At 34.9% G+C, this 21,059-nt stretch overlaps 1 protein-coding gene across 3 annotated transcripts in view; it reads right to left on the bottom strand.

The window, feature by feature from the left end:
* EFR3A (EFR3 homolog A) overlaps positions 1–21,059 on the bottom strand; it is a 59,320-nt gene that overhangs the window by 28,021 nt on the left and 10,240 nt on the right. For all 3 annotated transcript variants that reach the window (XM_065895084.1, XM_065895086.1, XM_065895083.1), the window contains exons 5-13: positions 17,728–17,877; positions 15,859–15,996; positions 13,544–13,622; positions 11,244–11,379; positions 9,329–9,496; positions 5,228–5,342; positions 3,931–3,982; positions 2,403–2,575; positions 1,854–1,929 (exon numbers count right to left, since the gene is read on the bottom strand). In XM_065895084.1, the coding sequence (XP_065751156.1) occupies positions 1,854–1,929; positions 2,403–2,575; positions 3,931–3,982; positions 5,228–5,342; positions 9,329–9,496; positions 11,244–11,379; positions 13,544–13,622; positions 15,859–15,996; positions 17,728–17,877 (1,087 nt within the window). The remainder of the gene's footprint in view (positions 1–1,853; positions 1,930–2,402; positions 2,576–3,930; positions 3,983–5,227; positions 5,343–9,328; positions 9,497–11,243; positions 11,380–13,543; positions 13,623–15,858; positions 15,997–17,727; positions 17,878–21,059) is intronic.

Here is a 21,059-nt window from a genome sequence, read left to right as displayed (position 1 = left end):
GGGCACCTCCCAATGTAATTTGTAAGGGCACCCTGCCCTGGGACAATTTTTCAAACTTAGATCCAATGTCTAAGATGTCCCTAACACAGTCAGAAGGAGCAGTTTTAGGCTGGGTAGTCATCTGAGACACAGCTGCCTGGATATAATGCTTGCATGGAAAAGCCAAAGGTACTGTCCATTCTAAACTGCAAGCTTCTCTTAACCAAAGGGCAGTCCACAGTCCCCTGGCTATAGACCTCAATATTTTTTCTTCAGGTCTTCATTGAAACTTCCGTAAGTGGCTAGTTAAAGTTGCATATGAAAACCAAACAACATTTTTACTGATAAAATAAATTAGAAAGTAAATGAAAAAGGGTGTCCAATTGTAAAAATAAAATTTGATAAAGGAAAAATGTGAACAGATTGTTCCTAAAGAAAAATATACTAAAGAAATGGTTTATACTAATGGTAACAAATGCTTAGCCAGGTTATTTTAAGTTATAAAATGGAAGGAAAACTAATTCAGAGAACAGTTTAAGGATTCAAATTTTAACAAGGAATAGTCTAACCTTTCAGTTAAACCATACTTTTGCAAATTGATTGGCTAGCAAAATTAAGCACAAAGGATTATTCTATCATACTAGATAAAATAAAATCAATCCAGTCCCAAAGTTCAGGATTGCTTAATGTCATGACGTTAAAGTAAAAAAACCCCAAATTAACTATCAGTAAATTTTTAAAACTCATTCTATCACTCGATTAAAAGTTCCTCAGTTATGGGGCATAATTTCTTTGATGAACTAGATGATATAAAATATCAAAAAAATAAAACTTGGAAAGAGTTAATGTCTTTGACCTATTATTAACCACTTTTTTCATACACAATACAGTCAAACTTAAAAGAATTCTTTTTATTCACATTAATTTAGGAACAGTGATAGTTTGTAAATTATTTTTCAAATGAAGTTTTTAAACTGTGAGGCCATTAACTTGAAACACAGCAATCGATATTAACGGATAAGGACAAAAAAATAAAAGATGGTGACAGGAAGAAAGCGGGGTCTGACAAAGAGCCAAAGATGATCAGGGATTATAGATATCTGTACCTATCTTCCTATAGGTCTGTGGTTCTCTGCACCTCTAAAGATCCAGGCTCACCAAAACTGTGATTTATCCACCAGAACTGTGATTATACTGAGGTCAGTTAGCACACATGGCATGCTTACTGTTGTATCTCTCAGTGTTGAGCTCAGCGTCTGGCAATACTAGGTGCTCGAGCTTTGGATGAAGAATAACTGCACAGAAAGTTTATTTGATATACTGAATAACTTTAGATGCCATAATTTTCTAAATTCAGCCATTTGCCAATACGCCTACAAAACTGAAGTGATCGTAATGATAATCTAGCTAGATACTAGTTATACAGGCAGAGATGCTGCCTACCTGACCTTTATACCCCGAATAATGCACAGAATAATGCCTAATACACACTAAATACTCATTATATGTATTTAATCAATGATGGTAAGTATTCTCAAAAGCTTGAAGCTGTCTATTAAGGACCCATTAAAAGCGAAAGCAACATCTGTGTTTGGGGTGGGGAGGAGGGCAGGGCAGCAATCACAGAGAGACATTTTACTCAAAGGGAGAAATCTGGAACTATCACAGCAGACTGACCACCCAAAGCTTAAACGCAGGCCGGAGGAGATGCCATCAGGACGGTGGTGGCAATGTAGGGAGCTGAAGATGGCTTCAGATCTTCAACTCTAAAATGCTATGGCTTCATTTTAAGGTTATCGATCAATATAAAACTACCTAACAATTCAAATGGCTATAACTTAAGTCATGCATTCTTTTTCAGAAGATAATCTTACCTTTTTCATGAAACTTGTGTCTTGTCTACAAATCTTTTCTCTTTTTATTTTTAGGTCAGCCACATCTGGTATTATTCTAGAGGCAATCAATGCATCATTTTTAATGAACAGCACACTTAGTTACAATATCATATCTTATATGATGAATCAGCTATACTTAGGAGTCTGAACTATTTAACACTCACTTCAATGAGCATTTTAAATAAGCCTATATGTAATGATATTACTGAATTACCAAGTTCAATCAAGTAGAATTGCGTAAAGTAATCTTGACTTCTGATGTCATTCCTAAGTTTAAAGCAAAACCAAAATAAAATTTATGTAACTAGTGATTACTAGTAGATGAGATCTCTGAAAGTACATTAAAAGACCTTCAACACTGATTATCTTAAAACATATTAATCATTAAATTGTCACAATACCAATTAAATAAAATTCTGGATTAATAAAACCTGAAAATCCTAGATTAAAAAAATTATAATACCTAAATACATTAACATAGAAATCTGAAAACATTACCATTAAGCCTATTTTCAAATAGCACATTACCTGATCCCTCGAAGCTTTGCCCTATTGTCATGGCGATCCATGAGATTATGCATTACTTCCAAGACTAACTGTCTCAGTTCATAGTCTTCCATGAGGGATGGTGATAACAAAGGATCCAGAAAAGACCCCGGCAGTGCAGTAACTATTGTCTTTGCTTTGTATCCAGAGGTTACCTGATTATAGGGAGGAAAAACAAAGAAACAAACAAAAAAACCTTTGTCATGAGTCCTTCTTTGGTAAAACTCTCAAGCTGTTTTATAAGAACCATAAGCTTAGAGAAAACAGCAAGTATGGAACAAGCCTGAAGGAAAAACTAAAAGGAAATTTGTGAGATGATGAGGATTTTACTGAATTTACAAAAACATCATGCACAGAGTTAATAAAATTAATAATAGCACACATTCACCATATGCCAGGCTTGAATCTAAGCACTATATGTGTATTAACTTCATCCTTACCGTATTCCTATGAGGCTAGGCATTAATGTACCCCCATTTTGTAAAAGAAAATGGAGGCTCAGAGAGACTAAGAATATATGGAACAGGGAGTCAGTCCTAAATGGATATAAGGAGACCAGGCAGCAAATAACACAGGTAAGACCTGAAAATTTTTAAATAATTCTTTTATTTTAAATTAAGCAATCTAGGTTAATAGGAAAGCATTCTCATTTGGAAAGCTGTATTTTATTCTTTATTTGATGTGACATTTCTGAATGTATCCCTATGTCTAAAGTTGGAGCTTTTAATTAGCATATACTTTAACGCTATTAAACAGTTTAACCATACCACATGGAAATTCATTCAGTTGACTATGTAGTACAATTAGGATTAGAGACAAGGTTATTTTCTCAGGGAATTTATTTAATAAAAAGGCTTAGGACCAAATGAAATTTCATGTGGGTAATCTCTATTTATATTCAGGATTACTAGCATATATAGAACATCTAACATTTATATTTGGGCACTCATTATAGGATAAAGGTGATTTTATAAGTGAGCAGAAATTGGTGGGACAATTACTACCCACCTAGAAAAATTTAAAATATATCCATATCTTATACCACATACAAAATTAAACCTCAGATCAAAGTTCTACATGTGGAAAGCTGAATTTTACACCTTTCGTAAGAAGATATAAACAAATGTGTTTATATCATCAGAGTAGGCAAGGAGCTCTCAAACAAGATACAAATAAAAAAGCAAAGATCACAGAGGAAAGGACTGACAAATCTGGCTCTAGCTGGGCCCAGGCATCTTCATCTATAAAATGGCAATGCTTCCTGCCCTCGGTATGTTTCATCATTATGAAGATCAAATAAGATGACAGGAGAAGTGAGGAATAAACAATAAAAGTAAAATTTTAAAGAATGAAAAGCATAATATTCAAGTATATAAACCACAGAAAAAAAACTTACCGTAAATACTATCTTATAATACAAGAAAAAGAAACTGATAATGTGAAGCTATTCTTTTAACCTCTTTAATAATTTAGGGTTAAGTGTGTTCTTCACCTGTCTTAAATTCCTTACCATAAGTAAAGATCTCAGCAACATTATCTGAATCCGCCTGGTTCCCAAATCCCTAAAATATACAAAAGAGTGGTATTATCTTATTAACAGGAATTAACTTCATTTCCTTACATTATTATTTATTGATTTTTAAAACTCTATTCATATTAGCTATATAGATTTTATTTTCATACTAGCTAAAGTCAAGGCTCACTTTATACTCTAAAGTAAATTTCACATGAATTAAAGGGTTATATGTTAAAAAATAAATCAAATTTGAACAAAGAAAATTAAAAAGCTATTGGCTCTCAAAGGAAACAGACCTCTACACATAATGACATGAAAAGTCAGTTGTATGAATACACAACAAAACAACCTCAATTAAAAGATACTATAAATTGGAGAATAGATCTATTGCAAATATAATTGACAAACATAATATCTATTTAACATATATTAATAAGCAGGTAAGAATGTGCCTAAATAATTCTTATATAAATAGTTCTTCAAAAAAGAATTAACAAATGAAGAAAGGGTTCTCTAATTAATGGCCAAATAAATGTAAGTCAAATAAGAGTATCATTTCCTTATTAAATTAGCAACATACAAACATATTTACAAACTAAGGCTTTCGCATGTTGTAAAATCAAAGCAAATCTATAAAATGAGGGGAGGGGGCCAAGACATATGATCTTTAAAATAACTTTCAGTTCTAGAACTCTAGAAATAAGTAAACATTCCTTCCACAGTGACAAACTTGAAACTTTACCCTAAATAATCTACATATATAGAAAATGCCCAGGCTGAATAGACCTTCCACCTAGCCAATATAAGAAAATTTGAGAATTTATGATATACTGAAAACTGATTCTAAAAGCATGCGATGTTCTTTTTGTTTTGTTTTGTTTTTTAATTTTTATTGGAGTATGGTTGCTTTACAATGTTGTGTTAGCCTCCACTGCCCCACAAAACGAATCAGCCATACGTATACAGACATCCCCTCCCTTTTGGACCTCCCTCCCATTTAGGTTACCACAGGGCATTAGGCAGAGTTCCCTGTGCTATAGAGTAGGTTCCCATCAGTTGCCTATTTTATACACAGTATCACTAATGTATACGTGTCAGCCCCAGTCTCCCAAGTCCCCACCCAGCATGCAATGTTGATTCAACGGCTTAGCAATCTAGTGCCATAACAACACCATAGGACTTTTATTACTGAGTAAAAAGACAAAACATTTTATAGATTTAAGATAAAATTTAATATAAGATTAAATTCAACTTTACAGTTTGAGAACACAGAACAACTACATACACATACCCTAGTTGACTGATATCCAAAGTATGGGTGGATGTTCCAAAGACAGGTACTTTCCCCATAATGAACATCATGATTTCTGACCTCTGATAATCTGGTAGGTTACTTCCAAAAAATCCTATAAAAATATTAAGATAAATGTAAGATAAATTTTGCAAATGGAAAAGTTTATTTTTCCATATAATAAAAAATCAATATATTTTTAACCACAGCTTTCAATATGTGGGAAAATAATGTCTTTGAGCTAAATGTAAGTCTAAAGATATTATAATTTCTTTGGTAAAAATCACTTAATGATGTACATTATAAGATGTGTATAATGGACTAATACGTAGATTAAGATAAATGTTTGAAAGCTTTCTGCATACAGTTAACAGTGGCAAATCATCAATTTGAATTGACTGGAGTTTTAGAAAAAGGAAAAAAAAAACTTTTGGTAGTATTTCTGATGAAACCCTTGTTCCCGTTTTGTAAGCCTAAATTCCTGTTCTAGTAAGAAAGTCAATAACTAGGCCACTACTTTGGCTTCCCCAGGATTGTTGAAATGTTCTAGAATGCCATTATAATGAGCCAGGTTTACAGTCTAACACTGTGGGTTAATTCAGTATTAATTCAATATACATAATTCAAATTATTTACTTATTTGTCATTTTTCTCAAGGAACTCTTGGGTATTGTGCACATTTTGAATTTATCTGTTATAGCTTTGGAAAGTTTACTTCCTTGTCACAGAAGACTTAGGACACTTAATAATCACTTACTCAAACTTTTAACCCTGTTGTTTCTTTGAAATATCAGAACAGGTATTAAAACCTGGCTATTTTTTGATCATTTCTTAAAGTGCAACATAATCATTACAGAAACCTACATTTTCAATATTTCTTTAAGAGTAAATTAGTTTTTCAACTTAACTCTTCAGCCTGTATTACTGGAGTTACTAATCTCTTTCTATAAATTCAAATTGTTCTATTTATCATTTTGATTAGATCTAGGGGTAAAACTCATTTCTCTTTATAACATACTCTAGCAATCAAAAATCTCATGATCTGAACATTATTCAATCAGCATAAAGTATATTATTCTACCTAACACTTGAGCACATATTTATGGGGTAAGAAGCTACTTTGTATTTGTATCCTTACAGCAACAAATAATAGTACCTTATGAATCTAGGTACTATTATTTGTGTCAGTTTCGTCTTGTGGAAATTAGGATAAGAGAGGTTAGGAATTCATACAAGAAATTACACAGCTAACACTAAGACCTGAGGTGAGATCCATTCACATTTCCAAAGCCTATGTGTGTTATTATTACTCTCTGCTTCCTCTCTATAAGGTATTTTCAGCTTTCCAAGAACCCACTTAGATATGTTCCTCATCACTGTGCAAAACTGGACACTGATTTTCTGTTCCAAGCAAGCTGGTCATTAACCACAAAGATGGAAATTTTCCAACAAGTCAACTGTGAGGACAGCCAGAAAGTTAACTCATTCTCTATTCCCACTGTTTGTATTTGAACTGCTGAATAGAAGTGCTAATGAGCCTCCCCAAAAGAGCAGTGCATTATTTTAAAAGAACGAGCTTGGCCAACGGGCCTCCTGTCTTCAAGTGCAAAAGCTACAGCAGCCCTGTTCTGTGTCCCACCGATATTCACGTGACCTGATAAAGAAAGAATACTGAGAACTTCTGAAAGAAAATATTGAGGAAAGCAGAAGGGTGATTTAAATAAAAGTCTTATTCACTGTGCCACACTGCACTGTTTTTCTCTCACGTTTTAATTTTCACGTTATTCTGAACGTGTTACATCACAGAAATATTGCTTGTCTGTGGTATATACATTTTATAACAACATACTTGAGAAACAATAAATTAAATACTCTAGAGTAAAACAGTGACACTGAATTAACTAGAAGTCACTACAGCAATTTAAATTAATTCTCTGAAAACAAGACTAGCTGATTTGATATACCATCTTAAAATATCACAGACACCCTGGGCCTTTGCCCTAATGAGGACAATTTCTACACACATGATGAGGTTGTGATTAGGTGAAACAGAGGTACTACCCCAAGCAGATCAACCAAAGGCATCCACAAGGTAGGAGTCACGTGCATCAAGAGGCCCAAGCATACGGCCTGGTGTTAAGTTCAATACGTTCAATAAAAAGGTGCTGAATGTGGATGCGTAATGCATGTATGCATATCCATAAAACTTTAGAAATAAACAAAGGAAAACTCTGTATTAAATATTCCAAAGGACTATTATAGACAAGTCGCCCATAGGTAGGATATTACTCAAATAAAAGGCATAAACTGAGCTCCAGAATAAACTTATATGACTCTATTATTAGTAGAAACTATCAGCAACCACTAGAGATTAGGTACTAAACCCAAGAATACAACTCAATTTGGAAATTATCCTAGAAATCATACAGTTACATTAAAATATGATCTGGATACTCTAAAGAAAATATTGCAAGAGGAGGGTTAAAGTAGGAAGAGTTTGATTGCTTTAATTTGTATTTATATACAGTCTGATCATTTAATTTCCCCAAAAATTCCCCATGGCTATCTTTCTTTCTTTCTTTTTCTTTTTTTTTTTTTTAAAGTAAGCTCTTTACCCTTTGTGTGTGTGAGGGGAGGGGGAAGCATATGATATTAAAGCCTGAGTATCAGTACCCAGATCCTGGTCTCTAGTGCCTTTCCCCACTAAAAGGAACCACAGCTCCTTAGAGAAATGACTGATTCTAGGATTGGGGCAGGAAGTATAAAATGAACCTAAGGCTGTGCTTAAAAGAAATGTGGGGGGATATTACAAAGACATAGAAAATAGGGGCTCCACTGGCCAAATCTGGGACAGTTTGACCACCAAAATAATAATAATAATTTAATAAGTACAGAATAAATTATGAAGATAAAAATATAAATCCATGAGCTCATACCACTGTATTTAAATAAACACATGTAATCCTACATAAATAAGTAGGGAGAAAAAGGGACTCTTGCTTACAATGAACCCTGAGTGCCAAGTTGATAACCATCATTTTTTAACCATCATGGTAGAGACTCTGGTTCAGCTAAGAATTTTGAATGGTTGCTACATCTAGGGGGTAGTTTGGATGGAGAGCAGAATATCTGCACGGCCTAAAAGTATCTTCTCAGAGACTGCTTATTATTTGCAAGGGGGAAAATGGAAACTGTGCAACAGAGAAATAGAACAACACTTTGCGTGATCAAAACGAACATCACCAGCGAGAAGTAGGTGTACTTCTCCGAACGTGATAATCTGAGAAGAACACCATCACTTACGTAGTATCCAGCCAGGAACCCATAACCTGAATTTAATCATGAGGAAAGAGCAGACAAACCCATGTGAGGATATTTTTTTTTTAAGTGAGGGGTCAGGGGGACCTATAGTCTTAAAAAATGCCCATATTATAAAAGGGAAATGTTCCAAACTAAAGGAACCAAAGAAACATCACAACTAAATGCAACTAAATGATCCTAGACTGGATGCTGGACCTAAGGAAAAACACGCTATAAAGGACATTATCAGGTCAAATGACAAAACTGAAATATGAAAGTTTGACTAAAGTACTGTATCAAAGTTAAATTTACTGATTTGATAACTGTACTCTGGTTATGTAAGAGTACTCTGGTTTATTCTTTGGAAAAATAATCTGTAGTAAAGAGCCATGCACTTACCATTCAGTGGTTAGGAAAAAAATGTAGATGTGTATATGTATGTATCTATGTCTCTCTATATGTATATATTTATATATGTGCTTATGTGTGCATATCTATATATACACACATATACATACACACACAGAGAAATGGAGAAAGGGATGGAGAAAGGCAGACAGAGAGAGAAAGGAAATGATAAAGTAAATGACATAAAATATTAATAGATGAATCTGGGTGAAGGGTATACACAGTGTTCTTTGTCGTATTCTTATGTTTGTTTATTTTCCAAACAGAAAGTTCTTTTAAAAGTCTAAGCTATCATTCACCTTTGACTAATGTCCCGTAAGAGACAAGTACCTTCTGTGAGGGCTTTCTGAATTGCTGTTTTCCAGAATAATTTGAAAAGTGAAATGTACTCACCTATTGTTTGGATGATAGCATTCTGCACAATCTTCTCGTCACTGTCTTTGGAACTTGTGTTTAAGTTGGCACTGCTTATAGATTCTCCCTGTAAATCACATGCTTCAAATTCCACACTGAGACGCAGATGTTTCAATAGGGTGTTAAAGACTTCCAGCACTGTGGGTCCTGCAAATGAACCCTGATGTAAGCAGATACATTCTTCTGGTAACGTACACTCAAATCCAATCCTCGTACTTCTCAACAGAGATTTCTGCATATTTTCTAAGTACTTGGAAATACTTCATAATTTATGAACTAACTAGCACATTAAAAAAGTAAATGAGAAATACCTAAATAAGAAAGTCTCCTAGCTATTCCAACAAACATTTACTGGGCATCTCTGAGCAAATCACTGTTTGAATCCTTGGTACAAACCACACAAAATGTGTATATTCATATAAAGATTACCAAAAACTTTCCATCTATCTAATCTTGTCTACTCAGAAAAGTGTGTACAGTATTGGGATAACCTGACTGTTGGGTCAGAATCCAGAGAACTATAATATAGCTCACTGTGGCCTAAGAAATTTATTTGGCATCTTTTGAGGCTGAAGAAGAAAGAATTTTGCCTCAATTATTAGACAGAAACTAGCCAATCTATCACATTCAGGTAAACTAACTATGCTCTCTGTTTTTAGTACTATAAATACTCTGCCTGTGTTTCTGGCACTGCATCTATCACACTATACTTTAATCAGTGTTTTTATTTCTGCCTCCTACTCTAGATTCCAACTTTCTCCAGGACAGGCAGCCACGTTCAAATGCTTCTTTGAATGTATGGAACCTAAAACATAGCAACCTCACACATAATAGATATTAGCAGGTGAGACGATTCAGTCAATGCATCATCTGTGTTTCACTTCATATTTCAAGTTAACTCCTCAATTAAGTAACCTGCTTCCATCTCTTTGAGATAAGTTATAAGTAATGACAAGTCCAAATCCAAAATGCCCACTCTCATTTGACACTGAGTGAATATTAGAATATTTCAGCAGCTAATGTACAGCTCCACTTTCATTTTGAAGCAAAGAAACCATAACTAGATTTTCCTCCTAACTTCAGTAATTTTATTAGGGACCCTTCCATTCTTCTAATCCCATGTGAGTGAAAAAGCATGATGTCTGACCTGTCCCTTCTCCTTGTTACCCCTCTAGTCAGTCAGTTATCAAATCCTGCTGGCTTTACGTTCCCATTTCTACTGCTGCCATCAAGGTCAAGTTCTTTCTCTGTGCCTACAATGGTGACAACCACCTGTGACTTCTAATGTGTCCTACGCTTTGCAGCCAGATGAATTACCCTATAACACATCTCTGATGAAGGGTACAGTAAATCTTTAACTCGTGTCAGTCCACTGTAGAACGACACCCGTGGCCTGGCCACAAGTGGAACTTTAAGCCGAGTCTCGGGCTTCCCCCACACTACCACCATACGTCCTCGTCAAACGGGCTACATAATACTTCCCTCCTGCTGATCCATTTTCCCTCCCTTCTCTGGACCCTGGTTTTCTTATGATATGTGATCAAATTCTGCCTTGTATTACAGTGTAGGTAAAGGCATCTAACTCCAAGTAAACCATAACTTTCTTGAATCTGTACCCTCCCAATGTTTAGCATATAACTAACTGGTATTCAAGAATCTTTACTGGAAAAAAGGAGGAAGGGAAGAAGAGAATGATCTGGAGGGAAGTGTTTAACTGTAACTAAGGAAGTCTGACAACAGTCACGTGAACCTAACATTTCAAGAGAAATTAGGGCACATTTAAAAACATAGCAAATATTTTCAAAGCGTTTTCCACACATTGCTATTCCTAGTGAAAAAGAAAATTCTGAAAAAGGTTAATGAATTTTTTTTGTGGGGGGGTGCTGGCACTCACCTATGGAACCTTTAGCAGCAATGGCAACAGCCTCTAACAGAACCTGAATAATACCTGCTCGAACTCGTGGAGAATCTTTTTTACGAGCATCAAGGTGTCCTAGAATCTCCTGGATCACGTGGTGAGAATACTGAGCCTAAAAGAACAAAATAGTGTAAAAATATATGAACAATTACACGCATCCTGGCAGAATTCATAAGAATGATAAACCATGTGACACTTAATGGAACAATATGTAGCCATTAGAAACCGTTCTTTTTAAGAATAAATAGGGTTACCAGAAAATATTTACGATACCCTGAGTGCAAAAAAGTAAGTTGTAAAATACTACGTTAAATAAAATTCTGTTTTTTAAAAAGTATATAAGACTGGAATTATATATGCCTACATATTAACACTGGTCATCTCTGAGAGGGAGATTTATGAGAAATTTTTACTCTCTTTGTACCTCTCTGTAATTCCACAAAGAATATTTATACACTCTTATAACTTGATAATAGGACAAAACGTTGTTAAAAAACAGACAGATTATGACATTTATGGTACTTCTCTCTTACCCAACCAGATACATACTATTACTTATCATGGACATCTAACAATACTAAACAGTCAAAACTCTCATCTAATCAAGAGCCACTACCAAAATTAAAGTCTTAACAATGTGTACCTGATGAAATTTCCTGATCAGGGCCAGCTAGTTTAATGTTTTATGGACAGAGGTTGAAATATTACCTAAGAATGGTTCTTATATCAATTTTATAGTAAATGGCAATTAAAACAATCAAATCTATCAGAAGTTTTGATTGTATCAGGATAGTCTTATGAAACAGAAACTCCCATTCTGGTGGGTACTACCACGTAATTTTTGATTAATGGACCTCAAAAAACATATGGTGCACTTAAAGCTCCTTCTAAAGCAGTGCTGTGGACCAGAAGTCATTTCTCAGACATTTAATCAACAAATATTTATTGATTCCTTCAGTTTCTTCAACTTTGTAATTTACTTTACTTTTTGTAAATAACAATTTCATCTAGTAACTAAATCTGAATGAGGAAGGCAAATGAAGAAAAACAAGGCTACTGAAAACCAGAGGAACAGCCTTAATTATGTCCACAGATGGCCAAATCAACTTCTCACCTACTAAACTAAAATTAAATTAAAAGTTCTCATCAAGGGGAAAAAAAATGTGTAACTATGTGAGGTGATGGATCGTGAGAAAACTTATTATGGTTATCATTTTGCAATGTTGTATACCTTAATCTTATATAATGTTATATGTCAATTATAATCTCAATAAAACCGGGAAAATTTTTTAAAAAATTATCCTTCCACACCCAAACCAGCTTTATAATAACTACCATGCATTGAAAACCTACATTATGCTAGGCATGCTATAGTAACCTAAACTTAATGTTTAATTTAGACCAAAAGTTCTAGAACAGAATGACCAGAATTTGAATCCTTACATTCTACCTGTGTACCCTTGAGTGAGGTGCCTGACCTCTCTAAAGGTCAGTTTTCTGATCCGTAAAATGGGGATAATAACAATACCTACTTCATAAAATAAGGAGGATTAATGAGATAAAGCATATACATAAGGTTACTAGCATATTTAGAGGTATAACCAGTGCTTGATAAATGGTACCTTATATTTTAATATAAAAATGAACCATTCAATGAATTCATTAACATTTCCTTCTCAGAAATGAGGAAATTGACGCTCAGAGAGGCTAAATAATTTGCCCAAGTTCTATGCAACTAGTAAACAGCACATCTAGGATGAAAATCCTGGTATGACCTATACTAAAAGCTGTACTGCTTCTTACTACCTTATCTCCTTTAAATTAATGATGACTTTTTAGGGCATTAAAAATGTAGATAGTGTTAAAAAATAAAGACCTAAAATCCCACTCGAATTAAGAGCTAACTGGGTCTGCTCAAGTTTTAAGAAAACCCAGGCTGTCCTCCGCAGTAGACGAGACTGCCTCATCAGGTGCCTCGATGCATAAAGACTATAAATATCAATTCTAATGCCAGTTTATCATAAAATATAAACGCTCGATAATGTACTTAATAAATGCACAATAAAGACTGTCATAAAATCATTTAGTTCTTTTTAATTAGGTATTTTTTCATCTTGGCAAATAAGAATAAAAACGGTAAATAAAGATAAATGAGACAACTAAATTAAGAACACGTCTTATCTCCTACATTGTTCTCTATCTCTGTCTGAGGACATGCTTATCGACACAGAACTAAAATTACTTATATATAAATATAACAGTTAACCAATCCTTACCTGAATGGAATACATTATAACTTTAAAGCAGTGAACTGCAAATTCATTGGGATCCCATAGTCTGTGATGATCTAAATGCCTGTAAATTAACAGTAAGAACATTAAGAATTCCTTATTTTTATTACACTTTCTCCTCTAGAACCCTCAACAATATGCAAAGCCTACCAACAAAATAATATTATCTAAAAGAAAGTCAATGTTCCCATTTCCAGAACAACTGCCAAATCCTTTCATAAAACAGTAACAATAAAAGACTAGAATATATATATATATATACATACACACACATACACACACATATACATACATATACATATATATATATGATTTTTCAATACCAACATGAGCTGGCAAGAAAGAAAAGTCCCTCAGTCCAGACTCCACAAGAAGGTGAGAATCTGGAGAGGTAAGTATACACTGAAGCCAGCAGTTATCTTAGGCACATCTTCAGATCTCTGGTAGCTGATAGCTAGTGGTTTAAAGGGTTGTATACACAGGAGACTGGAGACAAAGTTTAGGGTCCACCCAGGAAAGGTGGCTATCAGATCAGAAACACATGCATCAATTCAAGCCTTAAAAGACGACACCTTCAGTGAATCTGGGGGAATATTCTATGTTGTAGAAGACTGTCAAAAAGCGTGTCTGTGTTGGCCTTGGCTCTGAGAAGAATCACAAAAACGAAAGTCTCTCTGAAGAATTCAACCATACACCTAGCACCCAGGCTCTCATCTTGGTTGACAGAGTTCACAAGTATCTATGTGGCTCAAAAAAACTGAAGATAAGAACGTAGTTCAAAGTGGTGCCTGGATAACACTGCATCCATGCCTTCAGCAGAAGCAAAATAAAGCCTCTTATGGAGTACACACCATTAATCCAAGCCTCAAAGAATTCTCACAAATAAAGGTACAATGAATATGAGCTCAAAGTTAAAATTCACAGAACACACAAGGTAAAAAGCCACTAGGAATGCCAATTATCAATCAAGTTTTTAAGGACTAGGACAGTTTTATTCATGTATATATTCCCCCAAAATACCTGGTACCTTACTTGCAGAGGGCATTTAATATTTAATCAGCTAATTAACTAAATAGCTAATATATAATTAACTATTTAATTAACATTTAATTAATTAACACATGATCAGGAGGTAAGTCCACTAAGTTCTACATAGAAAAGAATATGGCCCACTTCCAAGTTACTCAAGTAATCAATTATAGTTAATTCGGTAGTTTCTTTCTTTTAGACTAGCTCTCTAGATTTTTAAGGCCTTATAGATTACCTCTCGGTTAACAAGATAAAAGCTGGAATTCTGATATTAAATCAGCATGTCTGGAAAAAATAAATCTGCCTTTAGTTATATTTGACATAATTTGATTAGTTCTTAGTAGCATTTTCATAAGCCCACAGAGTCTTTAAACGGTAAATCTCAACTTTTTGGTGGTGGTAGCAGTCGGGGGTGGGGTGGGGTGGGGGGAATCCTTTTGAAAACACTATAATATTTCTCTGATGCTTAATTTTGCGGTTTATAGATTCTTGTAACTAAAGCTCAACTTTGAACCCAAATATCTGCCCTAAATAAAGAATTCTGGATGTTACATTTTGACTACTTTATATATGCTATAAAGACATTATTATAGTCAGGAAGGGGAAAGGACAAGGCAAATAATTAACAAAAGAAAGACTAGCAAAAATGTCCAGAAATTACACAGAATGTTATATAAATCTATCATCTGACAACTGAGTTAGAACTCAGAGGGTTTACAAGGCTTGAGAGATAACGTCTATGTGGAGAAACTCAAGGCTCACAAATGTATTCTGCTCGGAAGGCAGCATATAAGTACCAACGAGATATTTAATATTCCTGCTCTGCTCAGTCACTCGGTATAAGATAAAATTTAGTCAGAGAAGAGAATGCGACCTAAGGCAGTCCAGCCATGGCAAAAAGAAAGCCAAGAAACAGAAGCCAGGGAATATGAGGAACTGACCAGAAGTTAATAAAATAAGATACATCATCCTTGGACATTCGTTTGTTTTAATATTTTACTGGATATATACATTTCAAGGTGTGAATAAAAACTCTAGTGAAATGATGCACATGACTGTATTTCCTATTTTAGGGGGAAAATCTAGCAAAGTGGTTGAACAAGTGCTCAAAGGGATGTTGTCTGACTCAATCCTGTACCCTTCCCACATTGCTGCACCGGCTCTATTAATAACTCACTCACACAGGTAAGAGTATTTGTCCTCTGCAAGTAAATTAAAACAGAAGGAATGTAGCACAGTCACAAGTAACCAGGGAAACACCAACTACTTACGCAAACACTGGTCTCACAGCATTATTCATGTTCCCAAAAGTCGCTCGGCCCAGCAGTTCTCTGAAGCAGTTTTCAGCCAGCATGGCGGGGTTCTCTTCTTTGTCAGCTGCTGAAGGAGAAGGAGGAGGGCCTATGCGACTGAAAAATAAAGACAAACAAATGAATGCGAGAATTCTGACACTAGTTCTGACAGTTAAACAGAACAGATTTTTACTTCACGGAAATATTAGAATGATATTTTCTTGTTATCCCAAAATAACTTTAGAGCTTAATTCTACTTCATGAACTCAACACCTTGAAGCTAATCACATAATCTTTCAAAACTGGAGAGCTAAATTCACTTGTATAACTTGTTTCTAACGAATAGAATATCTTTTCTAAAGGCAAAATACTCAGTAGTTGCTATTTTGTTAACTTCCTACAACTTTGCTACATTTATAGCAAAATCCTAGTAAGAACAAGGTGCCCAAAGATCACCCAGTTTAACTGTAAGTGAGCAAAAATAAAATCAAGTAAAAAACTATGGCACAGTCTGAATAAAAAATAAAAATTTAAAAGCTAATTAGAACATTTGTATAAGTAGATGTCTTCAATAGACACTATTTGTTCATATTTTAAAACCTTATTTTAGATTAATGTATTCATGTGCAATAATAATTTCAAAAAAGCATGGATCTGTAGCATTGGGATAAAACCATGAGAAAACATAACTTCTTAAAATTTGGCAACCAACGGTATCAGCATTCCTGTATCCTATTTATGCTAATCCTGTACCTCAAGAGCCATAATTATGGGGAGTCAATTCTCAACTAGCCAGGTACCTTTAGAAGAATAAATATTTTAGACAGAAAAACTAACCTCAGCTACATTGCCAAGAACAGGAAAAATACCCAAGGTGTTAAAATATATCGTTTCACATTTTAGGTTTCCAAAGCTGGAGACAATCACATCTAAGGAATCTAGCATAAATACTTGCTGTAATTGCCATAAATTTTGACAAACATATAAGCGCTTGCAGAGTTAACCGGTTTCACCTTTTCACTTCTAGACCACTTTTACTTTGATATTGCACACATAATCATCAAAATTACAAATTAAGTTAAAATTTTAGAGCTACAGAATTAAGTATCTTTTAAATTTGATTTGGATTTCCCTCTTTAAATTGCAAGAATCAGGGAGATCAGCATAATAAGCCAAACTGGAGAATACTGGTTCTAAAACTTGGCTGCATAGTACCTCTGTGTAAGGCAACAAATTTGGGAGGAAAGCATGCTTATGGCATTTGAAAAAAGAGAATAAAGTACAGAATTCTAAGTTCAACAGGTTACTGGGGTGGGGGGGGGGAAGAAATCAGCATACACCCCAAAACAATATTCCATGCCAAAATATCTTAGAAGAATAAATAAGATATAAATAGCCTAGTATTTCTGTTGAAAAATATATATACATTGAATAGTAGCTGCTATTATTATTATTTAGATTAGTACTAACTCCCTACGAAAAAGCATGCTGGATCTCTAAAGAATAACAGAAGTTCAGTTTATAATCTCTATTTCTTACACTTGGCAGCTCTAAGTAGTATTGATTCAAATAGCAATGTGGATGCCCAATAATAAGCAGAAAGTAAAGTGAAAATTTATTCTAAAAGAAATAAAAGCTTAAGTGTCTGGGTCAAAATCTGTCTGCTCAGTCTAATTTGATGACTGAAGCTGATATTTTTTCAGAAAGGATACATATTTAAACTTGCTCAAGTTCACGGGACTACTATATACATAATACTAAAGACAAACGTTCTTACTCTAGCAAGCGTGCACACATACACACATATTAAAGTAACACAGCCCCAGCCCTAACATCTTTATTCAATACCTGTCAACCTCTTCTATCTTTTGCATGTTAAACAGCAGGGATGGAACAATTTTATCCATATGCTGGGGTTCCCAAATGGTAGCCCGAAGTTCATCATTAACTGTTTTGCGAACCACACCTTGAATACCTCTGATTCCAGCAATTCGGATTCTATAAAAAAGAAGAAAAAAAAATGAGTCATGAAAAAAAGCTATTTAAACAAGTCTGCTTACTTAACTAAGAGAATGGATGTCAAATAGTTATCTCGAGACAATAAAAATAACATACAATAAGTCTAAGAAATAAAAATCTCAAAAATCTAAGATGGACAGAGATATGGCAGTTCCAAAAGAGGCTTACTTTTTTTTTTTTAATAAATAAATTTATTTATTTATTTATTTTTGGCTGCGTTGGGTCTTCATTGCTATATGCGGGCTTTCTCTAGTTGTGGTGAGCGGGGGCTACTCTTCATTGCGGTGCATGGGCTTCTCATTGCGGTGGCTTCTCTTACTGTGGAGCACATGCCCTAGGTGTGTGGGCTCAGTACTTGTGGCTTGCGGGCTCTAGAGTGCAGGCTCCACACTTGTGGCTTACTTGCTCCGCAGCATGTGGGATCTTCCCGGACCAGGACTCAAACCTGTGTCCCCTGCATTGGCAGGCGGATTCTTAATCACTGTGCCACCAGGAAAGCCTAAGGCTTACTTTTAATACCATCTTTTTACAATCAACATTTAAAGTTAAAAAAGACTTTTATAGACATATTTTGTCTGTATCAGTTTTCAATAAAAAATATTTTAATCAAAGGAATTAGGTTCTCCTACATTCTCTGACATAAATCGTACCAATGTTTTCTTAGGTCAGTCTCCCAAGGCAATAGAAACAAAACCAAAAATAAACAAATGGGACCTAATCAAATTTATAAGCTTTTGCACAGCAAAGGAAACCATAAACAAAACAAAAAGACAACCTACGGACTAGGAGAAAATATCTGCAAATGATGCAACTAACAAGGGCTTAATTTCCAAAATATTCGAACAGCTCACACAACTCAATAATGAAAAAAAAACCCAATCAAAAAACGGGCAGAAGACCTAAACAGACATTTCTCCAAAGAAGACCATACAGATGGCCAACAGGCACATGAAAAGATGCTCAACATCACTAATTATTAGAGAAACGCAAATTACAAGTACAATGAGGTATCACCTCACACCAGTTAGAATGGGCATCATCAAAAAGTCTACAAATAACGAATGGTGGAGAGGCAATGGAGAAAAGAGGCAATGGAGAAAAGAATAACGAATGGTGGAGAGGCAACGGAGAAAAATCCCACACTGTTGGTGGGAATGTAAATTGGTACAGCCACTATGGAAAACAGTATAGGAGCTCCTCAAAAAACTAAAAATAGAGCTGCCATATAATCCAGCAATCCCACTTCTGGGCATGTGTCTGGAGAAGACTGTAATTTGAAAAGACAATGCACCCTAATGTTCAATGCAGCACTATTTACAATAGCCAAGACATGGAAACAGCCTAAATGTCCTTTGACAGATGAATGGATAAAGAAGATGTGGTATATACATACCATGGAATACTCAACTCAGCCATAAAAAAGAATAAAATAATAGCATTTGCATCAACATGGACGGACCTAGAGATTATCATACTAAGTGAACTAAGTCAGAAAGAGAAAGACAAATACCATATGATGTCACTTATATGTGGAATCTAAAATACGACACAAATGAACTTATCTACGAAACAGAAACAGACTCACAGATACAGAGAACAGACTTGTGGTTGCCAAGCTGGGTGGGGAAGGATGGATGGGGAGTTTGGGATTAACAGATGCAAACTATTATATATAGAATGGATAAACAATGTGCTACTGTACCGCACAGGGAACTTTATTCAATATCCTGTGATAAACCATGATGGAAAGGAATATTAAAAAGAATGTATGTATATGTATAACTGAATCACTTGGCTGTACAGTAGAAATTAACACAACATTGTAAATCAACTATACTTCAGTAAAATTTTTTTAAAAATGAAAAAAAACTAGGTTTTCCTGAGTGCATGATAATAATTCAAACCAACGCGGACCAGATTCTCTCCCATTTCCTGACTAGAAGCCTCAGCAGCTGAGTGAGAACAGGATTTCACTGTTCCTGAACACCCTTAATGCGTCTGCAGACTTTTCATGCACTGTTTCTCCCTGAGAACCTCTCACCTCCCTTAGTCCACCTAGATGGAAGACGAGGCTGGTTCCTTAAAAGGTATGACAAAGGAGAACTATCAAAATGCAGTGCCGATAACCTGAGCCGTATACATACACACATATACATCCATGTGTCCTCATGTATATACATTACTGTGTGCATATGGGACTTGAAATTTATCCATATTTATCCATACTGTGAGAGAATGCTGCCTTATCCTCCCTTCCCAATTCACAGCCCTCAACGTCCTCAAGCTCTTCCTCACTCTTCTTTAAAAATAAAATCTATCAGTTCAAGGATGAGAAGAAAGGTAACTAGAAAACAGTATATAAAATCTGGGGAAGAACAATCTCGCGAGAAGAGCTAACACGGTAGCCCCTCTGCCCCGAAACACCTTCATTCTGGCCAAATTTGATTGTTATTTACCCTCCTTTATTGTTACTACCTGAAATAGTCACCATTAGAAGTTTACTCAGCTTACCCAGCACTGTTTCCAAAAGCTGCGAATAGGGTTAGAGATGGAAGATGTGGGGAAGGGGGTGATACTGCTTAGAAACCCATCGGGAAGTAATGCAGACATTCAGTAGTAGCAGGTGGAACATGGGATACGGTGGTAACATGACGCTGAACAGGTGAGAAAGTGAACTAGGAGACAAATCTTGCCTTTTACAAAGCTGTGTCTTATTCATGCTGCTTTCTACAACAAAAAGAAAGTCCTGAAAATCTCTTCTGCAGCTATCACAAGTGGGCAAGCCTAACATTACTACAAAGGTAGTATTTGCAAGTCAAATATTTTAAGAAAATCTTAACAGTTATCAGTCCCATTTCCTACTGGCCATGCCCCCTAAGTTTTATTTGACAGTGTTTTGCTAAAAATAGAGAGATTTATAATAACTATCTAAGTTAGAACCTAAGAAGGAATATAAATAGTCCTGAAGAAAACCAAAAGGGCTTTTACTAAAAACGAAGCCGAAAAAAAAATCAAGCCCTCTAAGTATCTTAAAGCATTTTAGTTTACTCATTTGTTTCACAGTGATTCAAATGAAGTGCTATTTTGGAATATCAAATATTATATAATAAAGAATTAAGACAAAGTACCACCTTTCATTTGTGTACAGAAAATTTCAAGTT

This window comes from Phocoena phocoena, chromosome 17 (assembly GCF_963924675.1).
Source record: "Phocoena phocoena chromosome 17, mPhoPho1.1, whole genome shotgun sequence".
NCBI classification, from domain to species: Eukaryota; Metazoa; Chordata; class Mammalia; order Artiodactyla; family Phocoenidae; genus Phocoena; species Phocoena phocoena.
Note: the sequence above shows the minus strand (reverse complement) of the source record. Positions and strands in the feature narration are given on the sequence as shown.